This window comes from Necator americanus, chromosome I, assembly GCF_031761385.1.
Source record: "Necator americanus strain Aroian chromosome I, whole genome shotgun sequence".
Taxonomy (NCBI): Eukaryota; Metazoa; Nematoda; class Chromadorea; order Rhabditida; family Ancylostomatidae; genus Necator; species Necator americanus.
In genome coordinates, this window is record NC_087371.1 from 5,977,225 (window position 1) to 5,996,816 (window position 19,592).

General features: G+C 41.2%; 4 protein-coding genes across 7 annotated transcripts; 1 reads left to right on the plus strand and 3 right to left on the minus strand.

The window, feature by feature from the left end:
• Positions 1–2,284: 2,284 nt before the first annotated feature.
• RB195_004667 (uncharacterized protein) lies at positions 2,285–13,495 on the minus strand (the record flags this gene model as incomplete). Of its 3 annotated transcripts, XM_064182609.1 has the most annotated exons (13): positions 2,285–2,409; positions 2,558–2,707; positions 3,026–3,097; positions 3,548–3,628; positions 3,716–3,887; positions 4,433–4,513; positions 6,192–6,287; positions 6,394–6,564; positions 7,954–8,049; positions 8,287–8,352; positions 12,778–12,872; positions 12,945–13,038; positions 13,412–13,495. In XM_064182609.1, the coding sequence occupies 13 exons, from the start codon at positions 13,493–13,495 to the stop codon at positions 2,285–2,287; spliced, it is 1,383 nt and encodes a 460-aa protein (XP_064033876.1). The 3 variants fall into 3 exon arrangements, with proteins under 3 accessions (XP_064033876.1, XP_064033877.1, XP_064033879.1); XM_064182610.1 differs by lacking the exons at positions 12,778–12,872; positions 12,945–13,038; positions 13,412–13,495; XM_064182611.1 differs by lacking the exons at positions 2,285–2,409; positions 2,558–2,707; positions 3,026–3,097; ... (5 more) ...; positions 7,954–8,049; positions 8,287–8,352 and having other exon boundaries at positions 12,751–12,872.
• Positions 8,883–9,442, plus strand: RB195_004668 (uncharacterized protein; the record flags this gene model as incomplete). The annotated part of the gene is made up of 2 exons (XM_064182612.1): positions 8,883–8,910; positions 9,174–9,442. The coding sequence occupies 2 exons, from the start codon at positions 8,883–8,885 to the stop codon at positions 9,440–9,442; spliced, it is 297 nt and encodes a 98-aa protein (XP_064033878.1).
• A 3,961-nt stretch (positions 13,496–17,456) lies between the features above and the next one.
• Positions 17,457–17,945, minus strand: RB195_004669 (uncharacterized protein; the record flags this gene model as incomplete). Of its 2 annotated transcripts, none has more annotated exons than XM_064182613.1 (1): positions 17,457–17,945. In XM_064182613.1, the coding sequence occupies one exon, from the start codon at positions 17,943–17,945 to the stop codon at positions 17,457–17,459; it is 489 nt and encodes a 162-aa protein (XP_064033880.1). The 2 variants fall into 2 exon arrangements, with proteins under 2 accessions (XP_064033880.1, XP_064033881.1); XM_064182614.1 differs by having other exon boundaries at positions 17,457–17,906.
• A 219-nt stretch (positions 17,946–18,164) lies between these two features.
• Positions 18,165–18,776, minus strand: RB195_004670 (uncharacterized protein; the record flags this gene model as incomplete). Its single annotated transcript, XM_064182615.1, has 1 exon — positions 18,165–18,776. The coding sequence occupies one exon, from the start codon at positions 18,774–18,776 to the stop codon at positions 18,165–18,167; it is 612 nt and encodes a 203-aa protein (XP_064033882.1).
• Positions 18,777–19,592: the final 816 nt, after the last annotated feature.

The window sequence follows — 19,592 nt, forward strand, 5'->3', positions numbered from 1 at the left end:
GTTACGGAGGGAAATGGCTAGAAAACGGTACGAATAGAAAATTGTATGGCGAGTTCATGAGAATCCGTCTAATGGAATGTGTAATGTTTGCCCACCATACCATACATCGTAAAAAAAAGGGAGAAAAGCACGAAAATAATAGAATAATCTCATCGTTGTTTCATATGAAAGTCTCGGATGAGAGCAACCGTAAAAGATTGGTGGTGAAAAGTAAAAAGCGCTGTTCGGAAGATTTCTCAACACATCCATGACCTCGTAAAGAATATTTTGGCTCTAATTTTCCTCCTGACGACGCGTCAAAACTAAGGATTTATGTATCGAAATGTTTATTCTTATTGAAGATAAAGCTATGTGACCCAATCAGTTTCAATTTCTTTTTCCTTCGTTTCTCTTTTTTTCCCCACTTGTTAGATGAGATCTATTTCTTAGTCAAGAAACCTAGCTTCAGAGTTAAAGGAGGAGGAGTTACAGTCAAAAAAGGGTCTCCTCGCGTCGAATATATTGAATATCATTCACCATTTGACTCATAGCTCCGTAACTCCTTGCTAATAGGTTATAAAACTAGCGCTTTTCCTTTGCCAACAACCATCTTCTCCGTAATTTCAACTATATAACAACATAATATACAGTAGAAGAAATTTTTAAGATGTAATGTGACATCGAGTGAATGATAACAATAAAGCAAGTAAGCAATGCATTTGGGCATTTAGGAGAATGAAATTTGGTTAATCAACGGAGCTTTTCTTTAAAAGTTTGGAATTTGAAGAAAGAAAAAAAGCTGGGGACTCAATACGGACGTAGAATAAATGGTGGGGGTCTGCGGGTAAAGTCACCTGAAAACGAGATAGAATTAATCAAAATTCTGATATCTTATAGGAATGCTATCAAACATTTATTGACTTTTTTTCTAAATATGAATGAAAATCACATAAAGTAATTGGGTACTTCTGAATAGCTTACCTATTCTTTCCCAAACAATGATAAAGTGTGCAAATCAATAGAATTTTAAGAAGGATCACTTTAAATGTTGAAAAATCAAAAATAACGGCATGTGGCATAAGGTAACCGATTACATTAGCGCGGCAGACTTTTGTGCAGTACTTCAGAAGCGATACGGTTCCCTGGGACACGCACGACCGATATGCAGCACCGAAAATGTTCAACCGAGTGAACGCCACAACGCACTCTCATTTTTCACTCGAGACACTCCCCATTGGACTCAATCTGGCTCAGAGAGAATCGAGTTCTTACTCGGTTGACCACATCGATATCGACTACACTAGAACCTGTTACAATCTCCCACTGTATGGCGCTGAGTACGGTAGTTGCGTAATTGGTCGAGTTATTGAGATACAGTAATATCAAAACGACATGAAGCTCAGTGCTGTTGCGTGAGCGGCTGCGCTCGACGAGGAGAGTGGGGGTTAGAATCTCAGGAGGATCCTTGCTGACACCATTCGTCGCTGTAGTTTGCGACGATCCCACCCCGATCCTGGCCGCTATCTTCACCCCGCCGCTTCGAGCGCAGCCGCTAATACAAATTTGTTTCGGTTGCACAAAACAGAGCTTTATACCTTTTTCACATTTTGTTACTTTACTTACAGTGTCATTTACAGTGACAATGAAAGTCAAAGACATTTGACTTGATATTCTGATCAAAAGTTAGAGTTCTACATGTTCTCTGAAATGATTAATTTGTTTTTGCGCTCTTCCAATCATCGCTTTCTATCCACAATTTGTTTAGTGTCCCTATAGGGTATTCTCGGAACAATGTCGCCGCACAGATTTGCTGAAGGAAATGTCGCACCGATTCCGTGAATTGCGCTCTTAGAGTTGTTCTACTGAAATAATAGCGTTTCAGAGCGCTTTACTCACGGAAGTAGTCGTCTAGTCTAGTCAATGTCTAAAAAACAAAAGCTGCGTGCGTTAGAGATCGGGACATCTCATGGACTTCACGGTTCTAATAGATATTCCCGCTAGTCGTTTCTTACTCAGTGAATTGCCCAGAGACGTGTTTATACTCGAACGTCACCTGTGCAAATTTCCTATCACACGTGTACGTTTTTCGTTAGATTTATAGTTGTAAAAGGCCGCCTTGTGCAACTGCCTGACATGATCTTTTGTATCGATAAAATGTTGAAGTTTGCAGAAAAAGATTGTAAGAAACTAAACTAAAGAAAGCTAGCTGAAAACAAAATAAAGAAAAGAAAAAAGAAAGAAGGCACGGACGGGGATAGGGACGTGATGGCGGTGAAAGTGTAGCACAACATGCACTTTCTGTTGCCTAGTACGGACGATCCTGACGAGGCCGCTTCAGTTGCACCTTGAGGCGTTTCATGCCAATTTGGAAGCCGTTCATCGCCGCGATCGCGGCCTGCGATGCCGCCAACGAATCGTACGACACGAATCCTGTAACGACCCGACGACACTCACGTGCAGAACGATTCGACAGTCTCAGTCGCGCTGTGACGTTGCCGGCGTAGGAGGTCGCGCCGCCAACGGCATTTAACGACACGACTTACTACGGCCGGCAACCAGTGTCGCTACGCGTACCTACCGAAGCACTTGCTCTGGTTGGTGGCTCGGTCCACAAATACCTTGGCGGAAATCACATTCCCAAATGGCGCGAACATCTGTATGAGTTCGGCATCGCCGAACTCTTGCGGCAGATGGTAGATGAATAAGTTGCAGCCTTCGGGACCGAGCACTAAACACGACACGACAATGAGTTGCCGCCAACACCAACGAGACACCTCTCGGCGCTCAAATATTGTCTAAATCGATGCAGTCACGCATGCGTTCAAATGCCTTAGCAAGTTCAAAAATTAGCACCACATCATAGGTTCAAACGCAGAATTACGTAGATTGTTTGCCTAGAAAGTGTGTGTGTGTATGTGTGCCTGTTCGCCTGTGATTCGCAACAACTTATTCAAAGAGCGGTTGCGAGCGCCGCGCAGAGTTGAGCGGTAAAACACAGGAGAAAACGTTCACGAAGTGCTGACGCACGGAGAAAAACAACACGTACCCTCTTTGGGGGTGACGAGCGGCATGACCGCTGCCTGTTGATGGAGCTGGGCCAACTGCTGCAGCGCCACATCTAAACGATTACACCAATACACAATGACAATAATGAAAAGAGACGAACTCAGAGCAGCGTACACCATTGAAAAATCGCCACCAAACGCTTTTGAAGAGAAAAAAAAACGATCCAATCACATGCAATCGTTGTGAGATATGATGGCGAATAGTTTCCTGTTGTCTTGATGTTGTATTGTTCAAATACGCCGACACACTTCACCACGATGCACGATAGGATGGATATTTCAATGTGAAAAATTCAAGATCACTTCGAACTATGTACATAGTTGTTATGAATGAATGAACAATCAGCTTCTCGCCCAACACCACACACAATAATGATATATATAGCCACGGAAGTGACAAGCGGTGAAACAAAGGTGATGACTGTTAAGTCCATTAGGAAGAATCCTCTTCAAACGAGAGAGAATGATGAGGAAAAAGAAAACGAATACGTTATGACACATACTGTTATGCTGATCCATACTGATTATTGGATAGCCGGCATTTGATATAGCGAATGCGGCATCACCGTTCGTGCTTGAAGGAGCTGAAAAATGTGTCTCCTTTTTTCTTTTATCGCAAACACACATCACATATAAACGATCCACGATGAAAGGAAATTGTTCACGCTCACGAGAACACTGGAATTCCGGTTGAACATGTTGTTGTTGGGCGGCTAACGCTTGAAGCGTCTGAAAATGATGTTGAGCAGGGATTCCTGGCATAGCCATTTGTGAACCGGCCAGAGTTATTTGAGCTAGGCCTTGATGTGTGAGCAGTGGTGTGGCACTTGGCATTTGCATCAACTAAACAACAACTGTAAGTATTCATTTTGAATCAATTTTTTTTTGAAAAAAAAAATGCCTAATGAAGCTATTTTTGAACGCTTAAAGTTCTGATGTCGAAAGTACAAAAGTACAACGAAATTCTCATGTATTTCTAGGATTTTTCTCTTAACAAACATGACAATACGCAGAAAATAGTGAATAACTAGAAAACAATGTACGGTAGTGGAAAACATCGGATAAACGTTTCCGGGTAAAATGTAGTTGGCGGGGGCCTCAGCGGCGCCCTTATTTCTGAAAGCGAATAATTAAATCATTCGGGCCCTAAGACGTAAGCATTAGTCTTAGAGGATTTATGACATGCAATCTAAACTTACTAAAAGGGAAAAAAGCGAGAGAGCGTCCAGAAATAAGTGCGCCACTGAACCCCACCCGCCATCAACTATATTTTCCCCCGTTTTCTGAAGCTCTATGTAATTCGGAAAAAATAGTTGGGTTAACATTAGAAACACTATTGTCAGCAAATGAAAAAAAAAACTATAGCTTAAACGTTTGAATTGACAAACCGCTGGATGTTGAACAAGTGGCATGTAAGCAGCAGAAGTTTGAGCGGCTGCAGCATTCGCTAATGCCTGCTGTTGGAGAATCTGAAGCTCAACAAAGATCACCAATGGGACAGATGAAAGTTAAATTTGCGGGACAACCGACAAAAGAAAAATCATTTTGAGAAAGGCACTAATTTCGATGCAGTTGCGTAAGCGGCTGCGCTCGAAGAGGTGCGATGGAGCGTAGCGGTTAGGATCGAGCGGGGACCCTTGCTAGCACCACTTACCGATGCAGTTCAGGGTGTTCCCACCCTGAACTGTCGAGACCGTATGAACAGCGAAAGAAAGGAGAAGACGGTGGAAGGATACACATTTGTCTCTCTCTCTAATTAAAGGCTCCACCATTGACTGACACCTTTGAAATAACAGCTGTGCAACGAATTCAACGAATACCTTTTTGTAGCATTTTTGGACGATTTCTGCGCTGATTCTTGGATTTAAAAACATCAAAATAAGATTTATAGTCAAAAATTCTCCTAGACACCTTAGTTTCATTCCTAAGTCAGGATGGGTTTGAGAACTAAATGATCTAGGCCAAAATCACGGGGAACTGAACTGATCCCTTGTCCTAATATCCTTCTCTTTCCTGTCTTTTCAATAATGATAATATAAACAAACAATAACATAAATTCTATTTTTTTATGAATACAAGAATTAGGTCAATATTTTCTGTCTTAGTTTAGTATTTCTCCTTTGCCCAAAGTTTTTTTTTTGGTACGCCATTGGGCGTAGTAAATGAATAATAATTATTAACTATAAATAAATAGATGAATAGATGAGGGAATAATTCATGCTCATCTTTACTTTTTACTATTTGCATCTTTATTATTATTTTTTAGTTTTTTTCATTTTTAATTTGTGAACACTGAGCTCAGCATTCTCAAATTCAAACGTATTCAGTTATTTTGTGAATATTAAAGTAATTACCGCAGGGGAATGTTATCCATATATTAGTTGTTTATTAAGGGTTTGTCATCCGTGCGTGACCTCAACTTAAACCAACATTTCCAGGAGTTGTCTTGTTTTTTTTTTGACATGAACACAAAAATATCTTCAAATAGGAAATGTGGAGAACAAGCCACAGGGAAATTTCCGGAATGGTAGAAACGTTTTTCCGCTAGAAGAACTCTTTTAAAATTCAAGTTATTTGAAACGTTCTTTAGATGACTGGGGGACTCTGAGACTTTTGCTTCCCAAACAGCGTTAGGCAAGAAAGCGCCTTTATCCAATTGTTGATCACACGAATACATCGATTACGCTGCTTGGATGACGGAGAAAGCGAACATTCTGTGGACTTTTTTTTCAGAAACAAAATTTCTTATTTTATTTTCATTCGGGTTCAAATCCTGGAAAAGAACTGTATCTTGATAATAATAATAATAATAATAACAATAATAATACTGTGGCAAAAAATGGAAGAAGGTTTTTGAGGTACAAAAGCATTTCCATTCATAAATGGCGTCGACATCCCTCGATGCCAACAGTCGAGCCCTCGTTGCACTCCCTCCTCTTCGTTTCCTTCGCTTGCTCTCCTATGGCGTAATTAGAGCTCTCATACATAGTGTGCAAGGAGTGCACTTAGAATTACGAAGGGCGAAGGACCTTATCCCCGAATATCACGGTTTCTTATGCTAAACTAACCTAACGTACTTACGAGAATAGAACTAGATCCGGTCGGTTCCGTCAAATTTTCATGTTGACTGCGTAAACAAAAACCAACCTGCTGGTACGCAGCGCTATATTGTGCGCCGACCTGGTTCACCAGCACCGGATTTAGAAGACCCATCTGCGCGGCCATCTGCTGCATACGACGAACCTGAATAGGAATTAATTAATGAAAGAGAATACCGCATGATGAGAATACGATAAATCGTAGAAGGAAAGTCTGTGCGAGGAATCATCGAATGAGAAGACTACCGTACCTGTCTTTCTTTCTCAGTATCCGCATATTTAACTACAAGACTTGAACTTGCACCGGCCATTGTTTGACTTCCATGAAGTGCGGTGATCGCCATTTGAGCATCCAGTGCATTTTTAAATTTCACAAATGCACAACCTTTTGAAGCACCGTCAGCGCCGCGAAGAACCGTAACCTACAATGGTGGAGTGGATGGATGCATTCCGAACAAAAAAGAAATAGGGGTGTACGATAGATGGGTTCCGCGGTGGCGACGACGACCACGACGTTCACTCGTTCGAAATACTCCCTCATTTTCCCGTCCATCTCAGATATAGAGGAGCAATCGTATCAAGACCCTCGCGGCACATTGCGCGCGTTGTTTCTCGCGCGCTCTATGCTCCCTCTCTGCTTCCTTCCCTCACTCAACGGCCACATCCCAACGCGGACACGAAGGGATATCGGCAATCAATTGGCGCTCCACAGCTTCACAGCACAGTTGTAGAGAATAATCCTCATCCCTGAGGGATTGAGAATCTCTAATAGGAGGATGGGATGTGCTCTATTATCTTGCATACATTATGAAAACTGAACTAGCGTTCATCTCCGTTTCATTAGATTGTATGATTACCGTAGACGATTCGTATTACTGCAGGAGGGAGGTATAGGTAAGAAAGATTTTTGCATAAACGATAACGAAAAAGCATTAAACTTCGGGCAACTCGGATTGTTCATTTTGAAGCGCCAAGTTGAGTTATTTGATTGAGATTCGAAGGAAATTTGGTTCTTTTCAATTTTAGGAGTGCATAACTATGTACGTTGGAGGTTGTGTGCGTTGATTTCATGGACGTCGTCACCAACATACGAGATTGATGCACAAATAATGGGACTTTTTTAAACGTGAACTCGCACACAGAAAAAAAAACAGTTAAGCGTTATGTAACACTTGTTTTAAAGAGCATTTCTTTCTTTACAGAAAAGTGTTTTCGGTTTTTTTTGCTGGTTAAATTTAGATGCGGTTATAACATGGAATAAAAATTAGTTAAAATTGTTGTTCACTCAGCATTACATAGTGAAAAGTAGGTTTTATTTTTTGCCAAATTTATCTAAAGGAGGGAAATTCTAATTCTAACAATCAACGGTTAAAGAGATTGTACTTTAAATTATCTAAAAATTACTTCTAAATACATTAGTAGCAGAATTCTTCCCACCTCCAGCGCTCAAAAAAGAATTACAATGAGCTCTAAGACCCCAAGGTTTTTGGAAGAATTCAGCAAATAAATTTCTAAATAAATAATCTAGATAAACGCTTCGCCTGACTTTATAGTTCAGTTTTGAATGACCACCTCCCCAACAATGAGCATCGCACTCCCTTATTGAAGCTGGCGCCAGCTAAGACGTTAATAAATCAACCTCTAGGCGCATTGTCTAAGCCTTTGAAGACGGGAAATCTCTGAGGACAAGCAAAAATGTGAATATTCCTATGGGATGCGAGATGTTGAGGTACCAGTTTATGGTTAGAATCGGTTTTGCTTTCTTTTTCATCATGTACAACAACAAATACCAAACATTCACAAAAGGTTACCTCTTCGAGAGCTCCAAATGGTGCGAACAAGGCGCGAACTTCATCTTCGGATTGATGTTTGGATAACATACCAACGAACAGCTTTTTATCATCAACCTGAAAACAGAAGGATCAAGTTTGCGAGAAGATAACGCTCTAATATTGAATCTTTGCAAGGAGATATGCTATACGCTAAGATGTTATGTCTAGTTGTGGATGTGACAATTGGCAAAATTCCAAAGAGGTATACTAGGAAATCCGAGGTGTTTGTAACGAATTCTTCGTGTAATCAAATGGAATGGATGTTGGGATTTATTTTTTCTTAACCTACTGAAACTTTTCACATACATTTACCTTGTCCTTTGGGCTGGCAGGTCTGCTCTCTGTATCGGCTGGTTTCACCTGCATCGCACGATTCATCTGTAAAAACGTAGGACGTAATGGACATGAAAATTCTAAGCACTTTTTAGATTTCATTTCAAAAAAAAAATTGACTTGATAGCATGAATGTGATCGTGTTGTGTACAAATATGTACACGCATTTATTTATTATTTATTTATTTATTTATTTACACGCACCAATAATGCGCCAAAAAACAGGAAAAGTAAAACACACTTTTCTGATACAGAATATTTTTCTTTAATGCACCCAACTAATTGTCACGACGTACGTATACTGCTATACGGGAGTTAAATCGATTGCCTTAAATTGCAAAAAAAAAACCCCTGCACTCCTGACACAAGTAAACATAGAAGGGAACATCGTTTAGATTTGTATTTCAGTGACGATGAGGTAAGAGAAGTAAGAAGAGGCGTTAGTGGGCTGAGCAACATCAGCAGCGGCAACAACGTCGGCGGCGACCATCTCTAACCTCGTTTCGCGGCTTTATCTCATTCCGAGGTCTGGCCGAGGAAAATGCTGCTTTCTTCAAAGCATTAGTCAGCACACTATGTACCCACCAGTATTCAAGAGAGTGTGTGAGTTCAATTTTGAACGTGTGTGCCCTCTTTTGAAAAGGACGAAATTTGAGTGACTTAGGAGAAGACGAAGAAGAGGTGGAAAGCAGTAGACAAGTTCAATATAGCTCGTTTAGAAGAAACATCCGAGAAATTTTCACGTAGCATACTTTTAGATGTAACATGCTCAATGGAGCATTCATAGGAAAAATCGGATGGTTCTCACGTTGTCAGCTCGTATTAGGAAACAATAGGTCACGGGTGAATTCACAATTTTTTTTAAGGTCTGCAAGTAAAGTTCAGCGAAGGAGTCACCGAGGAAAAGAAGGACAGCTTGAGAATAGTACGTGATCTTCGAGAAACGCAAGAGGATCCGGCACAAACAGGCCAAAAACCCTTGACCCTAAAGGTCCTGAAGAGCTTGGACATCGTCATGGCAAAACCATGCGCAGTTATGTATGATACGGTAGAGGCCCATAAAGTGAAGCCACTGCAAAAAAAAATGTCAAAGCAAGTAACACCGCAAAAAGTGAGCTATGGTATGCAAAAATGATTCTTGACCTAGAGGTCCCATGCAAGAATCTCAGAGCAGTTTCGTATATTTAACGGTACTATTGTTATTACGATGCACAACGGTTACTGTAGACGTGTGGGGATGATGACACCGAAAGAACGCGCGCACAACGGCTAGAACTTGTAGTCAGCAGACATGCGTTAAAAAGCGCAGCGGATACTGTAACTGTGCAGAGTACGATAACCAACCTGATACTACTGATCATTCCAGTTTTTATTGTTATTGATGCGTATTAAACTTTAATTATAATTTGTAAAATTTGAACCAGCCGGCATCCTCTATTCTGATTCTATTCATTCTCGGATTTTTTTTTGTTGAGCTGTCCTTTTCATTTCTTTCTGGAGCTTTTCTCCACTTCATTACTTTTGAACCGAATGAAAATGAAAAATCGTTGAGAAATGACAGATTTTTGAAGTGTTTGCTAGTAAGAGTTGAATTTTTTTAGAGGTTATGCTAAAAAAAGAATAAAACTCTCAAACTCTCAAACTGTAGGGAAAATGGCAGCCGCTTTACCTCTCCATGAATTAAAATTTGTTATATGCTTCACAGAGTTTTTTGTTACGCATGTGTTATTCCTTGGGGCTGAGGATGTGTTGTGTCTCTGTGATGATTAGGATGTGCAGAGAATATTCAAAAATTCTGACTCTGGTGTGGATAATGAGTACGAGCTGCTCTGCCTCGAAAAAATAAAAAGAAACAAGCAACATTATATTCTGTTTTGCTCTTATTTTCAAACAACACGTTGTCCGTGACACTTCTACGAATTCATACGTAACGTGACGGCACAACATTGCAATTTTGCCCTATTCAACGGAGTAGCCAATTAATTATTGATTTCCTGATTAATTATTCTTTTCTAGAGCGCCGAACTTCATACCAGCTATACATAGTTAGCCGTCAACCATCTGCTGCTATTCGATATCCATCCATCCTCTTGGATCTGTGCACGCATGCGATGGCATGGCATGCGACGCGCACTTGATTCGCACCAAAACCCCTCGCATATGTATGTGAAGAGAGGAGAGGACAAGCAAGTTGTGTTTGTTGCATTGAGAAGCTGCGAAAATTAGGTTTATGCCTGTTGACGGTGCTGAAGTCTGCCTCAGCCTCCTCTATAACGCTAACGAGGCTCGAAAAACGCCGAGGGGCGGCGGAAAGTGGCCACTAGAGAGCAGGGGATAAATCTTGCCTTTTCTTCCTGTAAAGACACCGAGAACACCTCATTAGAAGAGATCGCACGCTGTTAGCGCAGAATATCGTAACGATGAGGTGGTACTCAATGATGAGTAAAAAGGTCACGACGCTATTGCGCACCTGGCTGCGTTTTACTCAGTGTCTAACGCAAGCGTAAGTTAATTGCTTCCGGAGACTTGATTATCCTGTTTATGTGCAACCTCAAAGGTAGGCAGATCTAGGAATTCGGAATTGTTTTTTTTTGTCCTTTCTAGGAAAATGCAAAGTTTTGTGAACGAGCACGAGCTAAAATGAGTTCATCGGTGAAGCGTAAAGCTGGAAACAAATACTATTATATGACAAGAAAAAGTGAACTACGGAGAAAACATTCCTCTTAAAGTAAAACGTCTTCAAACATCAAATGTGTACTGACTTGACGGGTCTGAGTGCTTTTTCCTTTGGCTACACATGAAGCGAGAGGAGGTAATTTTGATTATTTTGCGCTGCAACCAGAATAATTGCAAAGTGAGTAAAGTTTTGTGGCTAGTGTATGATTTTCTCATGTTTTTTCTCACCTAAATCTACTAGAGGAACCAACAGCAAGTGATCAATCAATAGTGTTAGTATCACTGAGAACAATATTGATGAAGCAGACTATGTACTCAGATATATAGGCCAGGTAGATATTCAAATCTTCCCTAGACTACTAGATCACAAAGCTTTCCGGATATGATTATGTTGGATCATCCTTCTCTGGGGTCAGCTATTTGTCTTAGGGGGGTATGGAAATGGCAAAACCACATTACAAGCAGTTAATTAGAGTTTGTTCCCATGTTTTTTATCCTCTTCAAGACGAAATTAGTCCTCAGACAGGACGACGACTAGGATTACCCTGAAGTTATCGCGAAAAGTAAAGAACGGCCGGATTCCGCAGCAGTCCTCTTGCCGTGTCTTGTCAACATTATCGAGACGTTATCACCGACGGGTTTTCCATAAGAAGCCGATTTGAGGGTAGTCGAGGGGAAAGCTAAGAACTAAGATTCAATTCAGCGCCAGATTAATGGGAATTAAATTCTACACTAGAGATAAGAGGCTAAGTTCTTATAATTGAATACTATTTCCAAACTTCGAATACTATTTTGACTCCATCACCTTTTCTGGAAGTAGTCTAGAATGCTAAAGTGGTGGTGGCTAAAAGTGGTGGCAAAAATATTAACATCAATGAGGCTTGGAGAAAAGATTTCACTTCAGGAAATAATTAAATGAGTTTTCTTGCACTCAGTAATGAAAAAAGGCCGAAGAAAAACTCTCTATTCTTTTCATGGATTATATGCAGTCTTGATTTTATTCTCCAATATACTATAATATCCTAGGGATGAAAAGATAGGGCGATTGGCTTTGACTGCTAGTATTTTGGAATGTGTCAATCCTCGGAAAAGAATTAAATGAGTTTTGATTTCGGCCTCAACAATATTCCTCTCTTTTTTCTCTCAAACAACAATCCCTGCACGCTCGTTGAAATCGTTCCCGTACTTCATCGAATTTCTTCTAGCTGACAAGGAATTTAGCGTCATGGCAACCAGCGCACAATCTGTGCGCTCTTGATAATGGGGATACGAACCGGAGGAAACTCGTTTACTACGGTGGTGGCTGTTGAGTCAGTGACCGTTGGACCCTGACGATGCACCAATGAGAGTGTGTTGTATGAAATCGTACGTAGTGAAGGAAAAAAGTTCGGAGAAGCGGTATGAGATTTTAAAAGAGCTCTTGAGAACCGCAGGAAAAAGTTGCCGCCTTGGGAGCTCGAAATCGATCCGCTTGCGAGCGAAAGGCTAGATTTTATCCAGTATGTATTATGTAAAGGAATATCCAGGTTTCTTTTTCTAGCCGATCTAATTTGCGATCTCATCGCAGCGATTATTTATGTGCATAACTACATAATGTTGGAAAAAAATGGAAAGTTTGTATAGACCGATAGGTTTTTGCGAGAATATTCGGAGATCGTGAAACCAATACTTGAGAAATTTGACATGTTAGCCATAATATTCGTTAACAATTTCTCTTTAAATCTTCTAACTTTTTTCAAAAACATCGTTCTGAAATTCTTGTGATATTCAGAAATTCGGGGAAAGAGAACTCACTCCAGGTAACGTTTTTTGATCATGAAGAGCCGCTTGACATCTTATAGCGCTATCACGATGACAGTATGTGAGAAAAGCGCAACCTTTGTGCATACCTGTAAAATGCAAAAAACAGCATTAAAACTCTACAGTGATCTCATTTAAAAGGTGTACAATTCAGGTCATACCAGTATATTTGTCTTTTAGTATGGTAAACTCGTAGATTTTCCCAAATTGTTCGAACAAGTGACGTAGATCTTTCTCTTCAAGGTTACGCGGAATCTGAAAGCGGTTCTATCAAATTTGTGGGGTATATCTCGGTTACAGCCTGACGATTAGTCCAAATTCTGATGTCCGGCTGAGTTAGCTCCCCCGGGCCCAGAAGAACGCCCGTATCGATTCAGCAGGACTCACTCACGCAGCTATTTTGCTCAACGCGGCCGGGTACCAGTGCCTAAGGCATTTTTAGATTGCGATAATGAATGGACGAATGAAACTTTTAACTTTGGAATGTTGAGTATGCCATTTCTAGGAATTGAATCTTCTAAGCATAGTATAAGGAGAATCGTCGACTAAATTGGGTTGTGAAGTGTCTCACTAAGAGCTTAATCCCTAAAACTTGCATGAATTACACTCTATCGTTGATACTACTCACCTGTCCGACAAAAAGCTTGAGAGCATCCGCATCTTTCACGGGGAAACCATTTGAATCAGTTGATGAAGTGGAACTGGCCCGCATTTCAGTGTCGTTTGTTATTTGTTTTTTGTTGTTGTTATTATTATTGATTGGAATCAGATGCACAGGGTAGCCGTACTAGGGATGAAGCGTCTAGGGGGAAATGAAGCACACACTAGACGCGGAGCCGAAGTGGGGACACAAGACGACACGGCACGACACGACGACGACACGACGACACGGCTAGTCTAATGCCATTAGCCGCACGCTCTCATTAATTCCGAGGCGTGCGAGTCGGCTCCGCCCGCCTCGATCGCTGATTGGTCGGCCGCCGACTGAGGACCATGCCTCGTCGTCGTCTCGACGATTGGCACACGCCTCCGCCGGGAGCAGCTGCATGCTTAATGGGCTGACCTACCCGAGCTCAGAGCGCATCGGTCGATTAGCGCGTGAAATCAAGAGAGCCAGACCGTAACGACAGATGTGACCGCATCAGTCGCACTGCAAGGTCCAGTTCACTTTTTTCGCACAACGATTCCCAGGAAAAGCATATTCTCGAAGTGTTGGTCTTAATTTTGGTTAAGAAACAGCAGGTTGGGGAGTAAGTGTTTCTGATCCACAAAGGCTATTCTTTGCGTTCAGATCGTAATGATCTGATCTGATTCAAACTGAGTGTTTCCCCACACAAAGTTCATGGTTTTTTTTTTCGTTGCAATTCCCTTAATAATTTCATTTTATTTCTCAACAAAGAGAATATTTCCAAATAGAAATTGTTAAGAAACAACCGCTGAGGACCTCTGGTATTCTTTTATTCAAACAACCAACAAAGTTACCATCGTGTTTGTTTTCGTACAAGGTGACAGTTGGAAATAATCAAACTGGAAAGTAAGAAATTGAAAAACAAGTCCAAAAAATAATTTTAAAAAACTATGCTTCAAATGGGGGCCATGTGTACATTGAAACAGAGATGCTTAATCTTGACAGTTTATTTTGCATCAAGTTAAATTTTTCGGAAAAGAATTCCAGCAACTAAATTTAAGATTTGAAATAAAGTATTACCTACAAAGCGATTAAATTTCATGTAACCGTGTTCTGAAGACGCGAACAACTATCAGCGCTTAAAATTTGAGCATCCAACTCTCTGGTAACAGATCCATAGCCTCATTACAAATATTTGAGCCGAAACTTTTATTTTAATCCAAACATATTCGAAATAGCGGAGAAGGAATGATGAACAGACTTTCATTGGTATTTTATTTTAAGTGTCATGCATATTTGTTTTCTTTTAATAAAAGACAGACATGTTTGTAAAAGGCTTGAAATTTTTCTCGCATTTCTAACCTCTCATATTCAATTTAGACACACTATAAAATTATATTATTACTTCATTTTATTTGAATGCATTGTTATTTGAATATTATTGAATATTATCATTTCAAATTATAAGATGAAGATTTCAACTTTCAGATTGGTAGGCGAAATTATTATTTTGCTACGACTTGACATGCTGACATTTCTGCGTCCTTTTCGGAAGTCTTGATGGGTTGCTCTACGCGCAAGAAGAGTCGTATGTATCGAAATGTTAGAGAATTAAGGAAAATAAAATTCCAGCTCAGAAAGTTGTTACGCAAGGTATAGTTTGAAAGAATACAAAAAATGCAAAGGATCACAGAGCAGAGTACATATTACACCTTCCGACCGACTCAGAAATTGAAAAGAAAACAAAAAAAATATAGAAAATAGAAGAAATGTACAGATTCTGTCGGTGTACTCATAATTTGAAAAAGATGCAACGTTCATGATCAAACCACTCAGAAACTGTACAGTTAAGGAACAGCTACATATAGAACTGGTATTTTGATAAGATTGGCGTGGTGTCCGATCCAGAGTTCTGGGAGAGTTTGACAGTACGACACAAATAGGAAGCTCTAATCGCTGTCCGGATGACAGAACTCAATCGGCACCTCTGGGCTAAAACAGAGCAATATTATTCTGTATTCTAGTAGGACAGAGCATAAAATATGAAAGATGAAAGGTCTGGCGTTAATCAATTCGCTTGGGATCGCATAAATTCGGAATTTTTCGGGGTTTACGCTCCGCGGATAGGATAGAGTAGCAAATTATGGTTATAACTTCATCAGCTTTTCCTAAGTAGAATGCACGAAGAGCAAGAACACCATTCCAGAAATATTCGAGCGCTATAAGAAAGTGGGAAGAGAACTGAGCAGAGAATGCTTTATGAGCTTTATTACTGGAAGTGTGTTAAAGAAGGTTTTTAGACCTCATAAAAACAGAGAGAATGAGATAACAGAGCTGCAATCACCACTATAGAAGGAAACATGTGAAACGGAAGTAATTGGGTGAAATCGTCTTCTCTGCAGGTTTTTCAGCGCTTTTTCTACCTCAGAGCTAAAAAAAAACTAATTACCTTTACTTAGATAGTTTTTTCTTTTCAATTTTGGTGTTCAACATGGAGTTGGAAGAAGAAAAAGTGGATTACTTGGAAAACCAATCCTTTTAAAAAGCAGGATCGTGTTTGACTTTGCGTAAAGCCAGCTTCCTCATATTCTCAGACAAATCTGCTGCTAATTTATTGAATCCGGTAGGAAGAATGGTTATGCCTGCCTCGAGCGGATCGAACGAAGAAAAAGCGTGCTAAAGACATGGAAGGGAAGGAGAATATGTGATTTAGGAAATTATCTCCGGCGCTCAGCGGAATTCGTTTTGAAGAATTTTCATATATCAATTCTTTAGTTTCCTGACAAATGGGAGTTGTTTGAACTCCCAAAAGAGTTCTTTACGATTCCTGTAGGTGCCGTCTGTTATCAGATTATTATTTTTGAAGCTTTCTAGGTAGGTGGTTCCTGTTGTCTGCGACTAAAGTTTACATATTTAGATTGTTCTTCTGAATTTTATTTTCTTTTCTAGTACGACATTTTCATTAGCGTAGTATTTTTGACAGTGAAATAATGCTACTTTGTGTTTTACATTTTACTTTTTCCTCCAATATCCAACTAATGTCCTTTTAACTAATAGATAAAAACACGCATAAAACCATAAAATATATAGTCATTGTACTTTTATGCGATAGTTGTATGGAGGTAAGAACAGCAGTGTTAACAGAAGTGTTCGGATGTGTGGTTACATTTGCATCCACCGTCTGTCTGCAGGATTGCAGTAGTCTAATAATGGTTGTGCAGATGTTGACGACAGCTGCTGCCTAAATGAGAGGGGACACCTCATAGGTCGATGACAGCCCTGATCCCCTAAATAGCATATAACTAAGGGACATGCACAAGCATTTTTAGGAATAACTGCATAAAAGATGCACAGATGAAAATAAAAATCAAAAAATGACGTTTCTTATTTTTGGTTACCAGTGGTGTTGAATTTAGAATCCCAGGCTAGAAAAATATAATTTCCAGGAAGGAAAAATAGCAGTGTAACCACTTTATTTTCTTCATCGATCCAAACAATCGCCATGATTTGATTTCTCAAACATAGACTTTTCTTTAGATTTTCACTCCATTGGTAATCAAAAATATGAGAATTTCACTTTGTATTTTTTTTAAATGTCAGTTAGTAGTTTATATACCCTTGTTTTTGTTTTGTTTGCCTTGAAGCAGAAAAGAAATCGAAAGATATTGATTACGGTCATTTCTTGACCGGACGTTGGCTTGATTCACTGCCGGAAAGCTTTTCTATGGTTCATATAACAGTCAAACAGAAAAAACTGAACGCCTTCCCTGATCACCTTGACTCCCGTTTATCTTCAAATTGGTCGAGCGGGCGCCAGTAATTCTTCCATTTGTCCCGGTCGCGTGCCAGAGTAGCGCAGTGGTTCCTCCTTTCGCGTGGGACACGAAGAGCATCATACTTTTCTTTGAAGGACATCGTGAAGAAATCTGACCATCGGGTCGGCGGTCTTCCTGTAGTGCGCTTAATATCACGGGGAACCCAGTCGCTCACGGCTCCGGTTCAACGGTTGTCGTTAAAGCGCATCACGTGTCCGGTCCCCCTTATTTTACTTTCCTTGGCAAACGCTAACCTTCGATCGCTGACGTAGGAGAGAACTTCGAATTCCGTCCCTCACTTGCGTGAAACGGGATACTCCTAACATCACTCTCTCAGTTGCGCGTTCAATGACGCTCACCGCGTTTTCTTCCTGCTTGCGAAATGCCAAGGTTTCCGGAGTATAGGTCAAAGCAAGAAGTGCGGTGGTGTTGAAGAGGTGAGCACGGAGCCGGGTGTTCCTGGTCTTCTTCACTACATCCTCGATGCTCTTGTACGCTCCCCAGCCGCTCGTCTCTTTTTGTCCAGCTCGAGGGTCAGGTCGTTTATCATGTTCAATTCTCGACCCAGATAAACCTAGCTGGTGCATTCGGATATGTTCGTTCCGTTGAGCGTGAATGGGGCATCCGAGACCCATCCGTTGAGCGTGAATATCGTCTTTTGAAGATTCAGCTGAAGACATGTGTGAGCATCCACATGTTTCGTTGAATTCGGACAGCATTCGTTCCGCTTGGCTGGTGCTAGGTGTTATCAGTACGATGTCATCAGCAAAGCGCAAATGGTGTAGCTGCTAACCATTAACCTTCACTCCCACGTCGTTTCATTCCAACATTCACACTGGGTTCTCGAGGGTGGCTGTGAATATTTTGGGTGAGATTACGTCACCCTATCGGACCCCCCTCTTAACGTCAATTATGATATTCTTGTAAAATGGCGAAATTCAGGTCGTGAAGTTACTGTACAACTCTCCAAGTACCTTAATGCACTGAGTAGGGACGCCTTGGTTGTCCAAGGCTTCTGCGACTGCCTCCGTCTCAACTGAGTTGAAGGCCTTCTTTAAGTCAATGAAGGTGAGACAGAGCGGCACCTTGTACTCTCGTGATACCTCGATGGGTTTCGAAACAGTGCGAATGTTTTCAATCGTGCTGAATCCTTTTCGAAACCCTGCTTGCTCGCATGGCTGTCCTTCATCCAAGACTTTTTCAATCCTATTAAGGATTACTCTTGTAAAGAGCTTGTAGATGACGGACAGTAAGCAGATTGGGCGATACTTGCCGATGTCATGTGGATCTCCCTTTTTACACAACAACACGGTCTTGCTGGTCTTCCACTGTTTAGGAACCTTGCATTCCGACAGGTAACGTGTAAAGAGCCTCACCAGGGTGTTGATGAGTACTGGCGGAAGGTTCTTCAGGTGTTCTGGTCGTATTCTGTCGGGACCGGGTGCCGTACGATTTCTTACCGATATGACAGCATGTCGTATTTCGGACGGGAGAACCTCTGGAATGACATGTCTGTCTCTCCGTCCGATGGTGAGGAGGCAAGTGGACATGACTGTCAAAGAGATCAGAGTAGAAGTCGTAGATGATTTTCTCCATCCCCCTTCTCGATGCAATGAATGTTCCCTTCGGGTTCCGGAGTGCAGTCATCCTCGTCTTGCGACTAGCGAAGTCTCGACGGGCATAGCTGATGCTTTTCCCCGCCTCCCAGCCAGTACTTTTGCTCTTCCCTCTTTAGGGTCTTCCTTTATCGCCCCTCTGCAAAGCCTTGCGGACGTGAGTTCTTGGTTCCCTGCAGCTCATGCTGCTCCACGCTGGCGTATCAGCCCAAGAGTTTCAAGAAACAGGTGTCTCTTGGTGGTTTTAGAACTCTCAGCCTTCTTCGCGCAGTCGTGAAGGTGTTCAACGAGCCGGTCATAATCCTCGTCGATGTTGTCCATTGCGGAATCTTCTCAAAAGCCGGCTAACGCAGCGAAGAGATCCCAATTAATAATAGTTCTGGGACCTCTCCCTCTGAACTTGGCGGCTTTCTCTGCCCTCCTTGTGAAAAAAAAAATCTTCCTCGGAGGAGGCGATGGTCCGATCCCGTATAGAACTTTGGCACAACAGCGACGTCCGTCAGGCAGAACCTTTTATTGACGATGTTGTGGTCTATTTCGTTACGGTACCCTCCACTGGAAGACTTCCACGTCCAGCGTAGTGAGGAAGGCTTCTGGAATTGTGAGTCCCCATGGTAAACTCGGAGAGCCTCTCCCCCTGGTTGTTCCATTGTAGGCCGTGGGTCCCGTTGTAAAGTTCCTCAGGCGTTCTTCTTGAGCCAACCTTGGCATTGAAATAGACAGTTATGACCTTGTATAAGGCATGATCTT